Here is a 21,666-nt window from a genome sequence, read left to right as displayed (position 1 = left end):
ACTACTGTTGTACCCTTTAGCAACACAAAGCAACACATGCACTTGTATTGATTCATTAGTGTGATTGTGAGAGATGGTCTGAAAGGCCATTGTTGCAGAATAAAGTGTTGTTTTGCAAATGAATAAAGCACATGATTCCTAAAGTGCTTGACTCCCAAAGTGCTTGACTAGATGATGCTTATGTCTTCTGGTTATAGTAGTTTATTTATGCCACTGAAATGTAGAAAGTGAACCATTATGACTGACCAAAGTTAAGGTACTCTTTTGACACAAAGTGACCCTTACTTTACCACTGCGTTGGAAACAAGACTTCATTATAGCAGGTCACACAATCCCAAATCTCAACACGCACAGATCTCATCCACGGATCAAACGAGCCCATATATTCTCTCCGTACAAACCGGCGTTCCCCCGACAGCTCCCTCCAACGTTAACAGCGCCGCGGCTTTCTATTCTACGGCCTACTAAAAAAAACTTGCCCCCACACTTCACATGTAATTAGCCATAATGGAGTAAGTAGGGACCGTATTTGTTTAACGACACGAGCGGGGCCCCCGAAACAGCCGATCGTATAACGCATTACAGGCAGCGTCTGGGGGAACGCAGCACTAACAAACAGAGCATTGTGCGCCGCCGAAGCCAAAGTGGACTTCACCCTTCCTGCCATCAGCCCCCGTGTGAGTATGAGAGGCTCAGACGCACTGTGCTGATTACCCGGTATGTGCGACGGCAGCGGGGAAAAAACAGGGCAGTCTATCACTCTGTGGGGAGGTCTTAAAATCAATGTAATGGCTGCGAGGCTATTAGTCTGTCTGCGGGAATACTGAGCGGAGCGGGTTATACTTGTACGGTACGCGTGGATACAAGTTAAAAGGAAGTTTACTGCAATGGTCACAGAGAAAGCTACTATTTCAGTCCAGAGTCAAGATGGAGAGATGGAGTCCATGTCCGCTCATCCATTGTTTTTGGCTGGTATTATGAGTATTCTTCCAGTTTATGAGAATGCACTTTTTAGCTGCAGTTGCCGGCAGTGATACAAAATGCTTCAGATTTTCCATATGTACATTCTTAATTGTTGGTTGTGGCCCAAAATTATTTCATGACTTAATGCTTTTCTAACATCCAAACTCGTTACTGTCAGCATGCAAGTTTAATACAAGTTCTTTATAATTAGATTACACACACACGCGCATATATATGGGTTTATGAGGAATAGGGCTGGGTGTTGTTTAAGGAACAGGCCACCATTTTTCCATACTGAGATATGTTCTTGCCTGAGCTTAGACGAGTTGATGCGTACCTGTCTGGTCTTTGTGCGTGCCCTCAGTCAGGCAAAATGACCTAAGAAGAAAGCATTTCGCCTCTCCCAATGTATTCCTATGGCTCCAAACGGGGTGAAGTTAGAAGTGACCACGCTCTTCCACAGGACCAGACAGGTACACGACAACTTGTCTAAGCTCAGGTAAGAACATATCTCAGTATGGAAAAACTGTGGCCTGTTCCTTTAAAGGCAAATAAAAAAATAGATCTGAAGGTTTTTCTCCAAATTTTGATGACAGCACTAATTAAAGTTACTTGTTCCAACTCAAATAAATGATAAAAGATAATAAAAAAAAAGTTTTTAATCTTGTATTAAATCAATGAGCATTATTGTTCTGGTTTAACTTGAACACCCTTGAACACCTCAATGTTATTAAAGGTGCATTATGCAACTTTTTATACTTTCGCTACTTGCGCAATAGATACAGACAGCATCTCTGGATTCGCCCATATATGGTCATGTTTGGAAAAAGTTAAGGGGGAAAACAATTTGGAGAAAAATCCAAACTTTCTTTAATTATTCAAAAACTACTTTAACAAATGCTGAATTATGAATATAGTTTTCTACTAAATAGAGATTCAAAGACATGGAGAGGAGCAAAGTACATAAATAATGGAGAATGCTAACATGATGCTACATGTTAGCATCGTGCTAATGCTAACGCTAATGCTAGCACTAGCTACGACTGCCGTTTTTTCGCTTCTACTGAGCAATCTGCTGTGAATAAACATCCATATGGACCCGATTTAGACTTTATTTGTATGTGATAAATAAGTTTACATCTCCAGGATCATCTTTTGAAAACCTACCAGAAACAAAAGACTAAAAACAACTGATCCTGGAGCATCATAGAGGCCAGTGTGATAGAAAGTAAAGGCGCCGTGCTGACCACTCATACAGCCGTGGGTCACTGAAAGGTCAAATAAAAAGAAAGTGTATAATATTGAGCCTTAGGAATCGATATGTTTCATTTATGTGAGCTTGAACTGTATTTTGTCCCGTGTAAATCAGCAGCGGTGAGAGACAGAAACAGAAACAAGCCTGCACGTATCACAGACCCACTGCTCTGACACACTGAACCCCCTTGAGCAAACAAACTGCCGCTGATTGGAGCCAAAAGACAAAAGACTCGGGAAAAGAGGGGGGGGGGGGAACGTTTAGCCCTCACCCCTCTCTCCCTTTTGAAGGCAGAGGCTCGGAGAATGTCAGGAATCTGGTCAGTGCATGCACATTTTTACACCCCGTTCGAAGTCTGCAGGAGATACCAGGCTCCGGGAAGTGCTTTGAAGATTGTTATTAAGCGTCTCGCCTTCTTCTTTTCCTTCTTGTGTGGCTGGTTAAACTTCAACACTCCCCAAAAGTCCTCCGCATGGGCCCAGCTCCAGGGCCCAGAGATGACCCATTTACTCCCAGAGGAGCTGCGGTCTCCTGGGGTACAAGTGTCTGCTGTCTGGGAGGAGGATGTTTTCACTTGAGGAGCTGTGGGAGGTTAAAGTGGACACGTCGAGCATAATTGTGGACCTACCTTAGCGCACCTCTGCATTCGAGTGCCCTGTGAAGGCTGCCAGGAGCAATTAACCAAAGTAAACACAAGACACATATTTTAACTAAAAGCCTGCTAACGAACGTGCAAAGCAGCTCAGAACGGGTCCAGTAACGGTTTATGGTTTATTATCTATATTAAGCTCGTGCATGACGGCACTTCGGACCCGTTTTGAGTGACAGTGCGGGATTTTAGAGGCAGTTGTGGTGAACAGGTCTGGGCTCATTCTACACATTCAGACAAGGCTGGAACATGTACATTTTTAAACTCCTTATGGTCCCTTTAACGATACTTGGTTTTCAATACCGATACCTGATACCTTTTTCGATACCTATACTAAATTATTTGTCGTATAGAACCTAAAATAACTTGTTTACCTTAATAAACACTTTTCGTAGTCCCTCTGGGGGTAATACAAGTGTTGATGGGGGGTCTTTCATATCCCCCTGGTGTCTCTGTGTCTAAGCGCCACTTAAACAGTATTTACAGCCAAGTTTGAGTGAAAAAAATGATCTCCATTTACACTCCACGTGTAATTGGATGTACAATGTCCCTCTCTCCCTTTGTCTTTTCTGTCAGTGTAGTATTTACTCTCATGGACAATTAATGAGTAAAAAACTCTTAACATGCTACGACACCTGCAGTGGCGCTTATGGCCTCTAGGGGCATGAGTTACTTACTCTCTTCATATATGGAGCAGCCACAGAAGCAAAACAACAGCTCGATATCAGCAAATGCATGATAATTCATCTTTTCTGTGTATTTCTACTACAGCAACAGTCCACTGAAATCCTTTAAAAGCAATGAAAGAGCTTTGCATGATACTGTAAGTCGCCTTGGCTTGATCCAATGACCTTCCAACTCCCAGAATAACAATACAAAGACCACTGCACTACTGTCTCCCTCATAGAAAGAGCAATAATGATTGTCTTGTCAACATCAGTGGATTTTTCTTTTACCCTTCAACCTGAATAAAACAGTATTTTTGACCTCTGATGGCATTCTACGCAGGTGCATTCTTTTCATACATGACCTTTTGCTCTTACTTCATCATACCTCGACATCTTTCTCACCAGACGACAGCAAAGCCAACTTAATCCTGCCCCGTTTGACCTACAAACAACAATTGTAATCGCTAAGGCAATAAGGCATTTGACAGGTCCAATACTTTATCAACCTCATCAACCCCAGCATTGTTTTTACGTAGTATTTCTCCAGCCTACGCCCTCCCTATCCCGCCATCTCCATCCATCACCAGGTTTTGTCTCAGCGTCTGGATGCCAAAGTTGAGAAATCCCCCCCTTGTCTAATCGTCTGATAAGTTTCTGCGCTTTTTTGCCAAACACATGCGGCCATTAACGCTCGCCCGAGGAGGAAGTGGCTCCGCATTTTTGCCCCCCCTCGAAACAATAACACTCACCGCTATTATTTTAGCACTGGGCCCGGCACTTTATCTGCGCTCAGCAAGGCTTCCTTTAGCCCTTAGTCACACATCCTGCCTGCGAAATGAAGGGGCCAGCAGCCACGAGATACACTGCACAAGTATCTGTTTAATAGGATTTGAAACAGGGCTGGCGTTTTGTGATTTGATTTCTCAAGTTAAGTTTTAAACGTCACATTTCATTCACAGAGCTTGTTCTAAACACATCCAGGAGCATTGGGTTTGAGAAAAGACCAAAGTATGATCTGCAATATCCCCCACTGTTTCCTGAGAAGATGCCATTTTGAGGACCCAAGTGGAGCTATACTGTATTACAACATGATGCAATAAAAATAATGCTACTCAGGATGAAAATAAAAGGCAGCTGATTGACCTTAGCATCGTAATCATTGCTCAAGAAGATAAAGGCAAAAACAAAGCCCCAGAGAGCACATGGCTACGTAAACAAACAAGCACATGGCTATGTTTGTAAGGCAAAGAAGTAGCTGCGCTTTCAGGCCAGATACAGGAGGATTTTGACAAAGATCTGCTTCCACTCCTCAGACTAGTGTATGAGCTAAAGACATTTCTTCTTCTGAAACTCTGAAGAGGCACCAAGAGAACACCTCACATGCCTCTATCCCTACTAGTGTTCACGCCAATAGACGTTCGCTGGAGAATAAAACAGATTAACCGCTAAGCTCTTCCCAGATGATGATAAAAGACTGTTGTGGAGCGGAGGGAGCTGCGCAGGAGGGAAAGGAAGGAGGAGGTACAGGAGCTGACCAGTGCAGGACACCACGCTCTGAAACAGGGACAAGCCCAGGAGGCGCTGCACCGTTTCAGAGGGTCAGAGGAGCCTGGAGGCAGCCAGGTTTCCTCCAGGTGCTACCGTTTCCCCGACTTCCAAAAACATGCTGGTCAGGTCGGCCCACAGCTGAACACAATTTTCGTTGCATCGTTGTACAATGACAAATAAAACACTTACCTACTTACTTACTTACTTACTTACTAAATAACTGCATTAAAAAGGATGACAGAAAACCTTTGTGATTTTTACACTCTTTCTGAGTCAGTGTTTAAGCTGGTCAACATGTTAGCATACTACCGCGGTTAGCATGTAGCATTTAGCCGCTACACAGTAAAACACATCTGCGACTTACATCAAAAACAATACAGTAACTCTTACCTCTGTGTTGTATCCAAGGCTAGATGTTTGGAGTGTGGTTCATCCCCATGGAGACATTTGTACAACCTGTTCCTCAGCAGCTGTATCCTTGTTCTCCAGGGCAGGCTTTGCTACTTTCAGTGGTGTCAGTAACTCTCCAGGCCGTTTATAGTTTCAGTTTTCACTTTTGTTTCAGTATCAGCTCTGCACATCTGTATGAGATGTGCTATTTTTGGATGTAGCATCTTGACTTTAATCTATTCTTTATATATTTATGAAGTTTTGTCAGTATAACATCAACCCGTCTATAACTTGGCACTTCTTTTTTTAGACTATTTTGTGCATTGTCCTTGATCCAATAAATAGACTATTATTCACTAGCCGGAGGTCTCAAAAATGGCGGCCATAACAACACACATGACATATATAATGTTTCTTATCAATGTTTATTATACATGGGAGGACTAAACCAGCCCAGGACTTTATCAAAACTTCAGCAGATCACCTTTCAAAACACGTTTGTAGCATCTTAAAGTACAGTATTACCAACATACCTATATAAAGTGAGTACAGCCTTTGTGAATATCCATCAAACCTTTGGCCGAGACTTGGTTGAAGTTGTTTGGCTGCAATAACAAAACCTAAACAAGCTCAGTCACCTATAATAGTCTTCTGGATTTACAAATGAAATCAGGAATTGCTGAGTTCTCGTGAAGCGCCTTGTCTGGGGTTTTGTGATGTAGACGAATGATCTTTAAGAACAAAACTAAATACACTTCCAAAGCCTTTCACAAAGAAAAAAGTCTTAAGAATCTTAGACATTCGATTGATTTTGATGTCATTTTTTCGTAGTGTAGCCTGGAACGTGGAGAGAGAGAGAGGGAGAGGGGAGTGGGTAGAGCAGTAATGCAGAGGGAGAACTAGCTTTGTTTTGTCTTCCAGCGAGAGGAGAGAGAAGAGGGAGGGAGGGAGGGAGGGGAGGATGTTGGGACAGGCTTTTCCCACTCGGTCAAAACCTGCCGGTCATTTCAACACAGCACTTCAAGCGGACAGCACTTAACGTATGGACACGGGAATGTACAAGGACTGCAAGTTTCGGAAGACTTTGCTGGCCACTTTCTAACTCGTCATTTGCGGGCAACTTTATGGACTTCCCTTAAGGGCAATCTAGCCGCAAGACTCCTTTCAGCAAAGTGCATCTTGGTATTTATTAGCGCTTTGAACGTTTTTGCCAAAGGATACAAGGACTGGTTCATGGAATACGTCTACGACTGGGGCAGTGCTTGTCTAATTTCGGAGACTCACTGAACCAAACTCTTTGGACTTGGAAGCTGGACACAGGTATGACGGATGCCTCGAGCGAAAGAGCGTGACTACGGATGCTGAAAGTTGCTAGAGGCTGGTACGTTCGCCAAAGACAATGGAGACGCTAATTATCTGCTAATCTTGTACGAGCAAATGCCGATAAGTTATCACAGGTTTTTTCTTATAACTTATGATGTTGTCCTTTTTAAAGATATGTCAAAGGGGTTGCTACTCTATTAAGAAGGAGATTTCGATGGAAGACGACTGGAGATTTCGTCATAAATTGGTGTCCGTGTTGATTTTAGTTCAGGTCAGCTTAGTCTTGAACATTTCTTGAGTCTCCAAGCTACACAAACGCCATGTCTTAGATACAGTTTTGATTTCAAGGCAGGTTCTGTTGTCATGTATCAAGTGCCCACAAGAGCATAAAGGAAAACAAAATAAGGGCTCCAGTTTGAATGGTCAATTTCCAAATCGCAAAGGCTGTGAATATTTAGATACACAGTACTATGATGTCAAGGATTGCAATCAACAACATTACCATCTCCTTGGGCTGTTATTATGTAGTACCCGACATCGCAGTACTCGACTCGACAGGCTTCGAACTTGGCGTTGGAAAGTCACTGCGTTGTTGTCGCTCCATTACGGGCCGTGTCCCTGCACAAACCGAAGCTGTCACTCTCTGTCTGGCTCCCGTCTGGCCTTTGTTCTGCGCCGTACAAGGGCGGCGTGTGTGTGACTCAGATTATGCACCGTGACCTTTGCGGTGTCAGTCAGCTGTTACTGTTTTAGCGGCACATTCCCGTGTTTTGTTCAGAGAGAGAGAGAGAGAGACGCTTTCAGAGCTTCGGCCAGAGAATGCACTGATACTGAACTTCGGAGCCGCGTCCTAAAAATGACAGCTGCTCTTTCACTCGTACAGTAAAGGAGATTATTCTAGAATTACCCTTAAACGATGCCAATTCAACATGCTATTTCAGTATCTCTTCTATAACCATACATTTGACAAACTGATAGATGAGTGTAATCGGATATAAGTCTGTGATTACTTCAGGCTAATAGATAAAACAACCCTTGGCTTTATACATGAGGAACTGACCAGTGTCCAGTGTTTTGGTCTCACTCTGGAGCTGTTTGTAGCTTTATTGGATCTGGGTTTTTTAGGATTTTCTAACAATAGACCCAAAAAGGTCCAGAATATGCCTCTTCCGCCCCCTTTTCAAGCCTCTGTGAATTGTTGTACTGCAGTAAACCATATAAAGAACAGTTAAACTAGGAAACAAAAATTACTCATGTGAATGTGTACTTGGTCCATTCACATGAGTCATGTTTAGAACCTCTTGGGAAATACACACTGCCTGACCACAATAAAAGGTCACACGCGCTAGTATGATGTAGTGTTTATAGTAGTGGTGGGATTTTTTTTTGCACCTAAATTAATCAATAATTAGATAGAAACATGAGTTCAACAACAAATGTATTTATTGTCGTTAATCTGTATAGTTATTAAGTAGCAGAGGCAAAGTGCATCTATAGCTATGTAGCTTTCAAGTGTTTTAGGAACTCTGATCATTCATGTAACTTGTAGAGTTCATTAAACAGTAATAATAATGCCACATTTATATAAAAGTAAAAAATCAATAAAGCAACAGAGCCTTTAAGTGTTTAAAGAAATCAAAGTGCCATTTCTTATCCTGACAAGGGTTAGGGTTATTGTGGCGAGGACGTCTCTGTGTTTGAGGCTAACGCCAACATTAGCATCGAGGACGTCTCTGTGTTTGTCCAACATGTTTTGCCTTGAGATGGTATTTTAGACTTGAGTAACTACGGTGTAAGGAGAACTCTTTTCCCCAACGGGCCGCGAAGCGTCTCCGTCCATCGCTGTTGTGGGCGGATGCGTGTCAGATATACGGGTGTACCAGAAACACGGAAATAGAAAGGTTCCGGCTTGGGGGGAAATACAATTATTGCGTTAAAAAAAATTAACGCGTTAAAGTCCCACCCCTATTTTCTAGCTTTGATTACAGCTGTGGCTTTGCTTGAATACGTTTCTGCAATGTCAAAAGATCCAGTGTTGCGTTCATTTTTCACTTGTAAGATCTTGTATTGACGATGGGAGAGTATGACCACTGTGCAAAGCCTTCACTACAAAAAGTGCAAATCAAGCATTGGCTTCAATGATTTGAATTGAAGAAATTTATCTAACCAAGTTTACTTTGCTAATTTGATGACATTTCAGACTAGTTCTAAGGTAATCTCACTTGAAAGAAGAAATAAAACTGCCAATGGGATAAAGACCAATTTTCTTACCCCAAAGACAATTACCTTAAATAAAGTCAAAATGTATTGAAACGAGTCAGAAACATCTCAGAACAAGTGAAGTAATCGAGGTCAAAAGCCCAACTAAATCTTAACTAGTCAAAGCAACTCAAATTTGGATTATTATATGCTCGAATTGAGACATTTAAACTAATCTAGTCAATATCAATAACTTTCTGTAGTGTTGTCCAGCACATCCCAAAGATTCGGAATAGGGTAAAGATCTGGACTCTTGTGGTGGCTCATGGTGTCATGGTCCCTGAACCACAATATGAGCCTGATAAATCCTGGCGTTGTTTTCTTGGAATATGCTCGTGCCATCAGGGAAGAATAAATCCATTGATGGAACAACCTGGTCTTTCAGGATGTTCAGCAAATCTCCTTTTTTGGGCTCATAGTGTTCCTGAACCTAGACCTGACCAACAGCAGTAACGCCAGATCACAACAGTTAGTTAAATCCAGGTGAAGTGTAGCTTTTCGTGTTACTTTTCTTCCTTTTTAGGTCATTGTTTAGCCCTATAGACCTGGTATGGTCCTGGTTTAGATCTGGTGGTTCTCAGGAAGCCAAATCTTACCTTTGGTGGTGCCAGAAGTTTGATATTGAGAACATCTGCACCACATTTCTGAACGATTCTCGCCAACACATCACAAAAACCTGCACAGCTCCTCCTCACTCCACCTTCTCCACGCAGTTCCAGTATTAGAAGCATGAGTTTAGCCTTGTGCCGTGCTTTTGATTGAATTTCCTTCCTGCTCCTGGAAGCCGCCGCCGCCGCCGCCACCACAACAGTAGCCGCTCAGCCAATTATCTCCGCCTCACAGGAGGAGCACATGCCGCGAACCTCCTCGCAAATTCACCAACAGATTCCTCCTCCGTTCCACGCGGCCGGCTTCATGTGACTTCTCTTAGCGCGTTGTTATCTCCAGCTGGGAAAAAAAAAAAAAAAAAACAGCGCGGCGAGTAGGTTACAGTGTCGAAAAGGGAAGCGGAATAATTTGGGGAGGTTTCCTTTTTTTGGAGCGCGTTTTTATTAGTTTGTACAGTCGATAGCGGCCTTGGGGAGGTGACGCTGTCTTATCTAGGGCCAGAGCTTAGTTTTAGTGGAGCGGAGGTTTCCTGTCCAATAAAAGAAAGGAGTACCAGACTTTACGGAGCCTCTTTGAAAGCAGCGCGACAACAGCTTTGGGGTTTTGCAACAATTCTTAAAGCGGGCAGCGAGGATTATGACAATATTTTTCTTATGCCATTTTGACCAAGATGATTTTTTGATTTTTCTTCACAGCTTGAATCTCACGGATAGATTCTGCCTAAAGTTGTGGTTCTTCTTCTTTAGCGTAAGAGTACTACTATACTACTACTGGTCAAATATTACTCCAATAAAAAGCAAAAAGTAGATTTTTTTTTAAAGTATTGGCTGTAGAAAATGTGACAAACACAGTATAATTCCTGTTTAAATTTTACATAACCTTATTATGTATCAAATGCTATTTCTGTGGATGTCATAGACGGAGGAAATCAGCAAATAATGTGTCTGTTTTGCCTTTTGTTTACCGGTGTTTGAATGATATTCTTTTTCTTTTCATGCCTGGACAGTAGGGAAGGGTGTTTTCTTGTACGTACGACATTGTGAGGACCTGTTTGAGTTTTTAACCGACAGAGTGAGGACATTTTTGGAAAGTGAGGACATTTTGGGTGCTCAATTATTTGAAGGACTGTTTGAGGGTGAAGGTGTGGTTTTAGGGTTAGGGTGAGGATTAGAGTTAGGGTCTGAGTAATACATTATGTCTATGAGTGTCCTCACTAAGATAGACATACAAGATTTGTGTGAGTGTTGTCTTCATTTTCGGAATTTTGTTTCGTTAAACTGTACGTACAAATGTAGTGTGCATAACTGCTCAGATAAAAGGCTGCCACATGTAAAGTACTGAAGATGCACAGTTCAATATAAAGATCATCACAAAAAAAGAATGAATGAAAACGCAACAAAAAAGTGACAAAAAAGCAGTACTATTAAAGTGACATAAAGCGATAAAAATGTGGCAAAAATCTGCCGTAAACGCGGCAAAAAAGCCATGGGAATAAAATGTCCAAAAAGTGATGACAACACGAAGAAAAATATATGTTTAGATCAGTTTTACAGGGCTTAGCTTTCAAATGAGGTGTTAAACGGGCCTATAGGCTCTAGGGTACAGTTGAACTGGTTGAATTGTTTACGGGGAAAAGAAAAATTAAACTTGAATTCACATTCTGTACGGCAACACGGCGGGGCCAAAACATCTTCCTCGTTGTGAGTCAGTGATATTTGACAGTACAACTGCACAGCGCCACCTACTGTTCTGGAGTGTGTATTATTAGGCTTGGAAAATGAACGACTTAAGTACTTTCATAAAAGGTGTGTTTATATATGAGTGGCTTCTTCAGCCCAGACTTGTAACTTTACTGGGTGCGGGAAATCAAGAGTTCAACTCCATAAAACGACAAGCTACATTCAATCGCTTTTGCTAATCTCAAGGGGGGCATTAATACAACAAATGATGGGGGTTTCCCTACAAATACTTGACCTCCTGTTCTGATTAACCAACAAGTTTTAATTAGCTGCTTTGTGTTTAAATCAGCAAAGATCTATCAATGGAGGAATGTGGGTATTTCCATTTCGGCTAACTATGCTAACTATGCTAAGTGTTTGATGGTAAAGCTGATTAATACCAGTGCAAGCAAACATTGTTCTACAGCTTAACTCCCTCTAAGACAGATTTGTTATCCCTGCTCTACGGAAAACACCGCACTGCCCGATCCGTTGACGTTTTTACTCCGAGCTCCGCAGATTGATGCCTTGCGGCTCCGAGCGGCGTTTATCTTCTCCCCTGCATCGCGGCAGTGGCTCCGTCTCGTCCATCATAATTCGGGGACGTTTTGCTTCCCATCGGTTTGCGTTTGCCTTTCATAGTCATCCATCTCCAGTGGCTAATCCTGGAGGGAAGGAGTGGGAGGAGGTCAGCGAGGGTCTCCTTACTGTTTGTGCAGCATTCAGTAACGCCACTCGCCCGGGTTCCAGTTTGGATAGTTCCCACACATTTAGATCGCACGCAAATATCGCCGCGCAACGACTGGAAACATGTAAACTTTCTCAGGAGGGGATTTTGAGTCGGGTTTGTTCTGGTATCACTGATATTTAGTATAGATTTACTTAAGTGCTATACTTAAGTAGAGTTTTTGTCACATTTTTGTCACATTTGTAGTGGCTGTTGTGTGGCTTTTATGCTGCTTTTTCATCACTCTTTAGCCATATTTTTTGTTGCTTTATTTTATGCGTCAATGTTACATTTCCGGCACGTTTTTGACGCTCTTTTGCCACTTTTTTGTCACTTTTTTGTCACTTTTTTGTCATTTTGTTGCGTTTTTAATACTTGTTTTCATCTCCATTTTGAAGAAGATTTTAGGGGCGACGGTGGCACAGATGCTCGTCTCATGATCGGAAGGTCGGGGGTTCAAATCCTGCCTCCTGAAGGTGCACACTGTCGCTGTGTCCTTGGGCAAGACACTTCACCCACATTGTCCCCAGTGCAGTGCTTAATTTGTAAATGAGTAGTTTCAGGAACACTTTTGGTCTGATGTGATGGATTCAGGGAACAGGCCAAAACATTTGCCGGAACACTCTCATTACACACCATTATATCAGATCCATTTTTTACCCTGAAAAACTGAGAATTGGGGGAATGCGTTCAAATTAAGCACTGCCCCAGTGTCTGCGCACATTGGTGTATGGATGAGAGTGAACGGGTGAGTGGATCCTTGCTGTAAAGCTCTTTGAGTGCCTAATGTAGGTGGAAAAGCGCTGTATTAGTTGAGACCATTTACCATTAGATTTGGGTAAAGCCGAACTGGAGAAAATGTGCTCGGGGTTAACCACTCGGTCATATGTAAATGGTTCTTTACTTTGGGCTACAGTGGTGAGGTTCAGCCCATTAATGAAAATTGGCCACCCTTGACACAAACTTGCCCAACCCTGGTATAAAGTAGATTTGGCCATGTGTCTAATAATGCACACTCCAGAACAGTAGGTGGCGCTGTGCAGATGTTCTGTACAATGCTACTGAATCACAGCGAAGTAGAAGGTTTGTCCCTGTCGTGTTGCCGTACAAAAGCTTGTCACGGGATTCGATTCCCACCTGGACAGGGCCTTTCTGTGTGGCATGTTCTCCTCTGCGTAGGTTTCTTCCGGGTACTCCGGTTTCCCCTACCACAAAAAACATGTACAATAGGTTTATTCTCCAGCCAGGTGATTCTGACCATCAGCCTGGCTCCACGTCTGGAGATGGCTCCCCTGCTGACACCCACTGCTCCTTACAGGTTACACCAGCAGGTCAATTACAGAGGACAAATTGAAATTGGCAACTCCGCCCAAGAAGCGACTTCCTGTTTCAATCCAGCACACCAAAATAAAAGCACCATCTTTTTCATTAGTTGAACTTTCTTTATGCCTAACTATTAACAGACAAAACACTTAAAATGTGTGTATTTAATTATATTCTTGAGATGTTGCAAGTAGCTGCTGAACTAATCAATGAGTCGAGCTTTGTGCTTTTATGTTGGCGTGCTGGATCGAAACAGGAAGTCACTTCTTGGGCGGCGTTGTTATGATTTGAAGTTACGCACAGAGTCAATTGCCTTACGGGGACAATAAAGTATACAAGCAAACGAAAAATACATCTATATTGGAGTATTTGACCTGTAGTATATGTGCTTTTACTCAAGTAGCAAGTACTTTGACCTCCTTGGAAGAATTCACCAATCTGGTAGAAAGAATATGTGCAAATTTGGGAGCTGATCATTTACCATAAAAGCAATGTAGTTCCCTGATCAAAAACATCCCTGGAGTTTGAGTAATCTTTCGAATCTTTCCCGGAGACTATTGTGAGTGTGAGGAAACCTTTTTCTTACTTTACAGTCTCTCAAGACTTGGGGCGCTACATGGGTTTGTTGTGAAGGGGAGCGATGAGAAGGAGGAGGGGCTTAGGGACATTGAACCAGGAAGAATAGCTGATGGAGAAATCGAATAATTAATCTGGCGTTTTATAATAAACAAAGTGTAAGTTAGTGGTGATGTGTCCAAGAGACCCCTGATGTTGCATGGATGAGAGAGATCTAAACTTTCCCAGGGATAATTCAGGGATATTGCCACAATCGCTGCGTCCAGATCCCGAGATTAGACCCATAAATCTCTCCAAATAGGCACGGTTCAGGAAGTCGGAGTGTTTACATTGCACATACTTCCACGGCCTCTGTTTTATCATCAACAATAAACTGGGAGCGAACGGCCGCCTCCGCTCGGCTCCCGGTGCCAAGGGCCGCATTCCTGCACCAGGTTCATTTTCCTCAATTACGCCGCAGTGTCATGTAAGGAGACGCGTCTGCGATAGCCCCGTGGCCCGACGTGACTTCATCCTGTTTTCAAGGACATTAACGTGAAGATTAGTGGGAAGGGTTCATTAAAATAGTCTGACAGACCACAGAAAGCTACAATAAAACTTAAAGGGCTTAAAGCGATTATCAGACTCGAGGCCAATTAAAAAGGACATTGTCTGGTCTTTGTGCCCGTGGAGGAGCTTGGTCGCTTCTACCCTCACCCCATTTGGAGCTATAGGAATATACTGGGAGAAGCCAAATGCTAGCAACATCTTTGGTCTTTTTGCGTGACTGAGAGCACACTGTTCTTCCATACTGTGATATGTTCTTACCTGAGCTTAGACGAGTTGATACGTACCTGTCTGGTCTTTGTGCCCGTGGAAGAGCGTGGTAGCTTCCATCTTCAGCCCCGTTTGGAGCCATAGGAATACATTTGGAGAGGCCAAATGCTAACAACATCTTTGGTCTTTGTGCGTGACTGAGGGCACACACAAAGACCAGACAGGTACGCATCAACTCGTCTAAGCTCAGGCAAGAACATATCTCAGTGTGGAAAAATGGTGGCCTGTTCCTTTAATATCTTTTATATCTGATCTATACAAACACTTTGTCCTTTGTCATTTAGAGCAGTGGTTCTCAACCTTTTGAAGCCGTGACCCCCATTATTACAGGTAAGGGGTTCGTTTCCCCCCCCCCTGCCCGGCACACACCATGAGAAATAGGAACATTAGCCACATAATTCTTAAAAAACAAAGAAGAAAACAAATGGCTGAAATAAAATTCATGAAACGACGAACAAACGATGGCACTCTGGTACAATAGCAAACACATGCTACAATAAAACATTATATTATTTGCTAGTGAAAATATGTATATTTTATCTAAATGATCTGGCGACCCTCCAAATTTGTCTCGCGACCCTCATGGGGGTCCCGACCCCCAGGTTGAGAACCACTGATTTAGAGTTATAAGAACATGCAACTATGTGTCTTAACCACACCTGAACCAAGCACATTTTCTCCAGTTTGACTTGGATGAAAACACATCAAAAGTGCGACAAAAAAGTGATGGAAAAGCGACAAAACGGTTAAATAACAAAAACAACAACAAAAAGTTATGAAAAAGCAACTATAACAACAAAACAGGTGACAAAAAAGTGGCGACAAAGGGAGGAAGTATCTCTGGGTCTTTGTTTTCAAATGCCTACAGTCTGTAAGCTCCAGTCGAGAAGCTTTTACGTTTGGGTAAAGCTGAAATCGAACGCGCTCGGTTAAGGAGGGTGGTGAGGGAGGTCACCTACAGCCAGGATGAGGATTCTACATAATTAAAGAAGTTTTCTGCTTTATACTTGACTCTATGTACCTAAATGTTTGGAGAATGTGTTCAACAAAGAGAATACTTCCAGAATTTGACTTATAAAGCATGTATAGAAATGTAGAAAGCCTTTGGAGAGCTAAGGGCCAGTGAGCTGATAGAAATGATGATCCTCCATACTATCAATCCTACCTCAGTATTGTATGAACTCTATAATGTTTGTTGCTAAATGGTAAGGCCCTTGGAGTACTTTATAAACAATGATTTGAATGTGATTTGATGTGAAAAAGGTTCCCCACCCCTGTTCTAACCCCTGCACCGTTGAGCCACTGTCTGATTTTCTGCAGTTTCACACATAACTCACCAGAAAACGATCATATAAGCAGCAATTACAAGAAATCAAAGTTGAAACTAAAGGACTACACAGGTATTTTCCCAGTCAGTCCCTTCAGTAGCCGCGTAAAGCAGCCGTGCACATAGAGGTCCATTCATTCTCTGGCATCTTAAACGGTTTGTTGGCCGCACGCTCCGGTCTCTGCTGGGGGTTCAGTCTGGCTCAAATACGCGATCGGAAATCTCTTTAATAATATTAGCGAATACCATGGGACAGGCAGGAATGCTTGGCCCGGGATCACTCTGCTGCTGGACGGACTCCTCGTGCTGGACGGGCTTTCGCGGTCGACAAACATGACGGAGGCAGTTTCTACTCACATCAGGCTGCTCTGGGTCAAGTTTTATTCAAAGTTGGTCTGGAGAACACGCTTTATTATTTCGTAGGTTAACATCATGCTGAACTTTACTAAGCTTATATTCTGCTGAATTCTCTTTCTCATGAGTGGTGGGACAAGTGGCAAAGTTTTAAAGCATGACAGACACTGACCAATACTGTACGAGGAGTGGGCGGGGCCTGAGTCTGATGAATTATAACCTATTAAATTAATAGGCCACCGTTTTTACATACTGAGATATGCTCTTACCTTAGCTTTGACGAGTTCTTTAGGACCTGTCTGATCTTCACCCGTGCCTTCAATCACGTAAACACAGCGCAGACGGCGTTAGCATTTAGCCTCTCCCCCTCTCCTCTATAGCTCCAAAACAGGTCAAGATAGAAGCTCCCAAGCTCTTCCACGTTTTCCCTATTTAAATATGGTTACGTGAAGTGTTCCACTACAAAGTATAATTACACAAAATTAAACAATATGGATTTTCTTAGCGGATAAAAGGGGGAACTATATTGTAAGGCGTAATAATACCAGGAGTAGTTCGAAATCCGCGCAGTAATCTTCACTTTACTGTGCGGATGCCAAACTACTCCTAGTATTATTGTATAATATTGTAATACTGCATGCACAAGACTGATACAAACATGTAATGACACTATTACATTTCCAAAAGCTCTTCTTTTTATCGGCCGCAGCCTAAAACACTGTCCTCTTCAAACCCTGCTGTCAAACATGGCCTTGATGATTCTTCTTCCTCTCTTTGTTTAGGTCAAGGTCAAATTTATTTATAAAGCACATTTACAACAACTATTGCTGCCCAAAGTGCTGTACAAAGGCAATACGACATTTCAACAAAGTTAAAATACATCATTACATTACAAACAATAGCAATAACAAAAAACACCAAAGAAAATCCTGCTCAGCTTGTGTTGAAGGCCCGTGTAAACAAATGGGTTCTTTGTGATTTATGTGTCAGTGGCTCCTGCAGGTGCAGACTGTCATTGTGTCCTTGGGCAAGACACCTTGCTTCTGTCAGTCTGCCCCCGGGGAAACCGTGGCTACAAATGTATCTTACTACCATCAGCATGGAGTGAATGAACCCCCCTCCCTTTCATGTGTGAAGCGCTTTGAGTGTGACTTGTGTCATATGAAAAGCACTGATGAAAACACAATGAAAAAAAAGACAAAAATGTGATGAAAACATGACAGAAAACTACAAAATAAAAGTTTTATAAAAAAAAAAAGACACAAAACAGCTTCAAAAATGTGATTTAAAAAATAGTTCAAATCAGTTATGCAGGTCTTAGCTTTCAAATTAGGTACTGCACTGGCCTACCAGCATCGAGATTTTTTTTTAGATTTGGGTAAAGCCAATTTTTCTCTGTTTTTCCACATTTTTTCTCCCTTTCATGTGTGAAGCACTTTGGGTGTGACTTGTGTCGAATATGAAAAGCACTATACAAATAAGATTCCCTTCCCCCCCTTAACTATCAAATCAGATTCTTATGCTGCAGTTTAAAGAATCAACCTTCAGTTGTTGTGATAATTCCCTTATTATTCCTATTAATTCCCATATATTCTTGCTATTTCCCAAAAGTTCCATCTTAACCGAGTGCATTTTGTTTACAGCCTATAGACCAGTGTAACGCCTCATCATTTGAAAAATTGTTTTGTCTGTTTCCTCTTGTTGTTGGCTGTTGTCGTCACACTTCTTTTTTGTTGTGTTTTTGTCACTTTTTTCGGCGCAATTGTCATTTTTTGGCCGTTCGTGTTGTTTTTCGTCACTCGTTTTTGTCACATTTATGTCACTTTCCTGTTACTCATTGATCTTTTGTGGCATTTTTCCAGAATTTTGCCACCCAGCATCTCACTGTTGTAATACTATAATAAAACATGTCTTAATGACTCCTTTGTATTTGTGTCCCGTTTAGGCGCAGCGTCCCGGTGCTCAGGCCTCACTCGTGGCACCTGGACCAGATCCCGGAGCCGGCCTTACCTCCCCCTCCTCCCCCCTCGCCCCCCTGCCTCCCCCCGGCGGACTCTCCCCCTCTGCCCCCACCGCCCCCGCCCTCTGCCATGCAGCTCCACCCCGGCCCCTACACCCTGCCCTGGCACACCAACGACCACAGGTGAGACCAGCATATATTCCCTCTTTGATGCCTTCAGTCAGTCTTTAAAGTGGAAGCAGAAGTGTGGCATAAACTGACAGCAATGTAACCGGAGCCAACTTTGTTTATAATCCATAATAAGCCATGTGGTCTTGAGTTTAGTGTCTTTTTACAAGCCTCATTCTATACAGTTTTAGAGTGACGGCTTCGTACACTGTCTGGATATTTTGCGAAAAGGAAATTATTGCGATACTTTTCTAAAACGTAATATCCGTGGGAACATATTTGGGTCAAGAGTTGCTGAGTGACAAGATCGCCCCCAAAAAGTGCTTATATACTATTTATTGATATTCCTTGCAATGAGCAAACTATCCACCAGGACGTGCTGTAGCACCCATAGCACCCTGGGTTCCCACGGTCATGTAAACAGTACTGTTTGTTTCATTAACTTAGACAAAAATTAAAAGAAAGCAGTTTTTTCATCTGATTTTCTCAAACATTGCTTAAAAAAATGCTAAAAAATACTAAATTAGGAAGGAAATAAAATAAAATGGAACTAAATGAATGAAATCATGAGTTCGGACATTTGTCGCTCAAAAACAACATTGTCCTGAACAGACTACAGATCGGCAGAAAAAACACTTTTTTCCGGTTTATTCCTAATTTTTCCCCTTTTTTTTGTACAACTTTATTATAGAAAATATAAACAATTTCCCCATTATTTCCCAATTTTCCCCCTTTTTTATAATTCTTTTTTATAACTTTTTTTTTTTTCCTATTATTATTAAACCTCTCTAAGAACATTTTTTACTCCAGTAAACCAAATCTAAAAGCGACCAAATCAGGACAAAAGAGTGATGAAAAATCAATATAAAAAACACGAAAGAGCGACTAAAAATGTGACGAAAATGCAACAAAAAAGCATCAAAAAAGTGATAAAAATGCGATGAAAAACGGATGAAAACTTGACAAAAAGGAAAGGAAACATGACCAAAAAAAATCAACAAAAACTACAAAAAAGTGACAAAAAACGAGGAAAACATCTTCAAAAATATAATTAAAAAAACGTGGGAATCAGTTATGCAGGTCTTAGCTTTCAAATGAGGCACTGCACTGGCCTACAGGCATCGAGAAAGTTTTAAATTTGGGTAAAGCCAATTTTACTCCGTTTTTTCCACATTTTTTCTCCATTGTTTCCCACTTTTTTCCTCAGTCCTCATTTGCATATCCTCCAAACAGCAATTTTCGATATCACCTTGTAGACGATATATTGCCTTTCTTTAATTGTGGCCTCTTCTGATTTGTAAATTGTGTTGCCTCATCTCGCTATAACAAAATGGCGGCCGATCTATTGGAAAATAATAAATGACCAAAACCGCCTCATGACTTCAGCTCTGAGCAAACCTGAAGTCATGTCTTTTGTCTCGCTCCCATTTCCCATTGTGTGAATCATTAAATCGAGCCACTGACTTCACAGGACGTAAGTCAGAACCGGGGAGGGGGGGGGCCATGTGGGTGGGGGTGGGGGGGTGTTCTGCTCCCAACAATGACCAGGAAACAGGTGACCTCATCGGCCGCTTATGTCAACACGCTCGGCCCACGCAGGAAACCCACGGCTCTATTTTAGTGGCGCTTTTCAAACACGCTGCAGAGATAACAAAGATGCCCCGCCTGACCTCCACCTCTGTGCGTGGGCTGAGGCAGGTGGATGTTTTTGTTTTGTTTTTATGGGATTTGACGTTTCGGTCGTTTAGACAGAAAATATTGGAACACATGGAAGGTGGTAGTTGTCGTTTTGGGAAGGAAGAGACAAAATGTTGAAGTATCGTATCGATATCGAGATATGAACAAGATATTAATATCGAAAAAGCAAGATATAAACGATATAGATGTTCATCAATAAAACTGCACTTTTTTTCTATCAGGGTAGCTGCAGAGTCTTAAATCATTAAATCATTTTTTTTTTTTTTCATTTTTTTTTTTTTTGCCAAGCAGACTTGCATTATTTCATGTCGCTTGGATTATTTTCCCTTCGCATTTCTGGTGCCATGGCTCATGCTTTTGCCTGACATAAAAACAAACGGCGCTGTGTGATGATGTCATCAGGCTGCTCAGTTTGCTTGCGCAGGTGTGAGGGCTGGCCAGCAGGGGGCAGGTGTGAAACAGAGACCTCTCTTTAATCGAGGCAAACTTGAAATCATGTGTACTTTTATGACCATATCAGCATAGTTTAAATAAATATATATAAATAAATAAAATTAAGATATAATAAAAAAGAAATAATCGTGATTTCAATTATGACTAAAATAATCGTGATTATTATTATTTTTTCAATAATCGAGCAGCCCTACGTTTTGTTGCTAGAAGCAGGCGATGCATTGAGTAGAAATCGCTTGAACAAGTTTCCACTAAACTCTGCTATTTTATTGAACTTCATACACTACAGTTTGAGTTTGAGTTTCTGTTATAACATCTCTGTCTCGCCGCGTCGTCAAAGCCTGTCATCGCTGATAAAATCATGAAAAATTATCTCCATCTTTGAGTGGGAGTCGTGTCCTCTCTCCTTTGCTAAACATCTCGATCTTAAATCAGATCTAAAAGCAACGTCTCTCTGCTGACTTTGGAGTTTCCATGTAACCGGGGAGTCGTCCCTCATAAATTACTGGGACTTCTTTTTATACAGTATAAATAATTTGAGATTAAAGGCAATCCTTCAAATGTAAAGAGGAAGTTGACTCAAGATTAGAAATAGCTGGTGTTCTGTGTGTTAGTCACAGAGTCTGGTACGTCAGCGTCTCTGCCTCTCCTCATTTCGATTTTATCTTTGCAACAATGTCCCCGCGCTGCGATCGACTCGTCCCACGTGGATTCGATATGAGCGATTGTGCACAAAAGTGTGTTTATGCGGCTCCCGATTCCCACAGCAGGCATCTGACGTGGGGGACAATGGCATGTGACAAAGGGAGGAAGACGCTCTGGAAACGGTTATTTAGGGACGTTTCGTACAGTGAGGTTTGTTTGAGGCGCAGGTCGGAACAA

At 42.0% G+C, this 21,666-nt stretch overlaps 1 protein-coding gene across 3 annotated transcripts in view; it reads left to right on the top strand.

The window, feature by feature from the left end:
- Window positions 1-21,666, top strand: part of shroom4 (shroom family member 4) — a gene marked incomplete at its 3' end in the record, with an annotated part of 114,019 nt that overhangs the window by 62,614 nt on the left and 29,739 nt on the right. The window contains exons 1-2 of one of the 3 annotated variants that reach the window (XM_079579862.1): window positions 6,564-6,793; window positions 18,451-18,648. In XM_079579862.1, coding sequence (XP_079435988.1) covers window positions 18,596-18,648 — 53 coding nt within the window. In that variant the 5' untranslated portion in view covers window positions 6,564-6,793; window positions 18,451-18,595. Of the gene's footprint in view, window positions 1-6,563; window positions 6,855-18,450; window positions 18,649-21,666 lie in introns of those variants that run through there. The other 2 variants (XM_079579861.1, XM_079579860.1) reach the window with 2 other exon arrangements.

The sequence above is a fragment of the Gobius niger genome (genome assembly GCF_951799975.1).
Source record: "Gobius niger genome assembly, chromosome: 21".
In the NCBI taxonomy this organism is placed as follows: Eukaryota; Metazoa; Chordata; class Actinopteri; order Gobiiformes; family Gobiidae; genus Gobius; species Gobius niger.
Note: the sequence above shows the minus strand (reverse complement) of the source record. Positions and strands in the feature narration are given on the sequence as shown.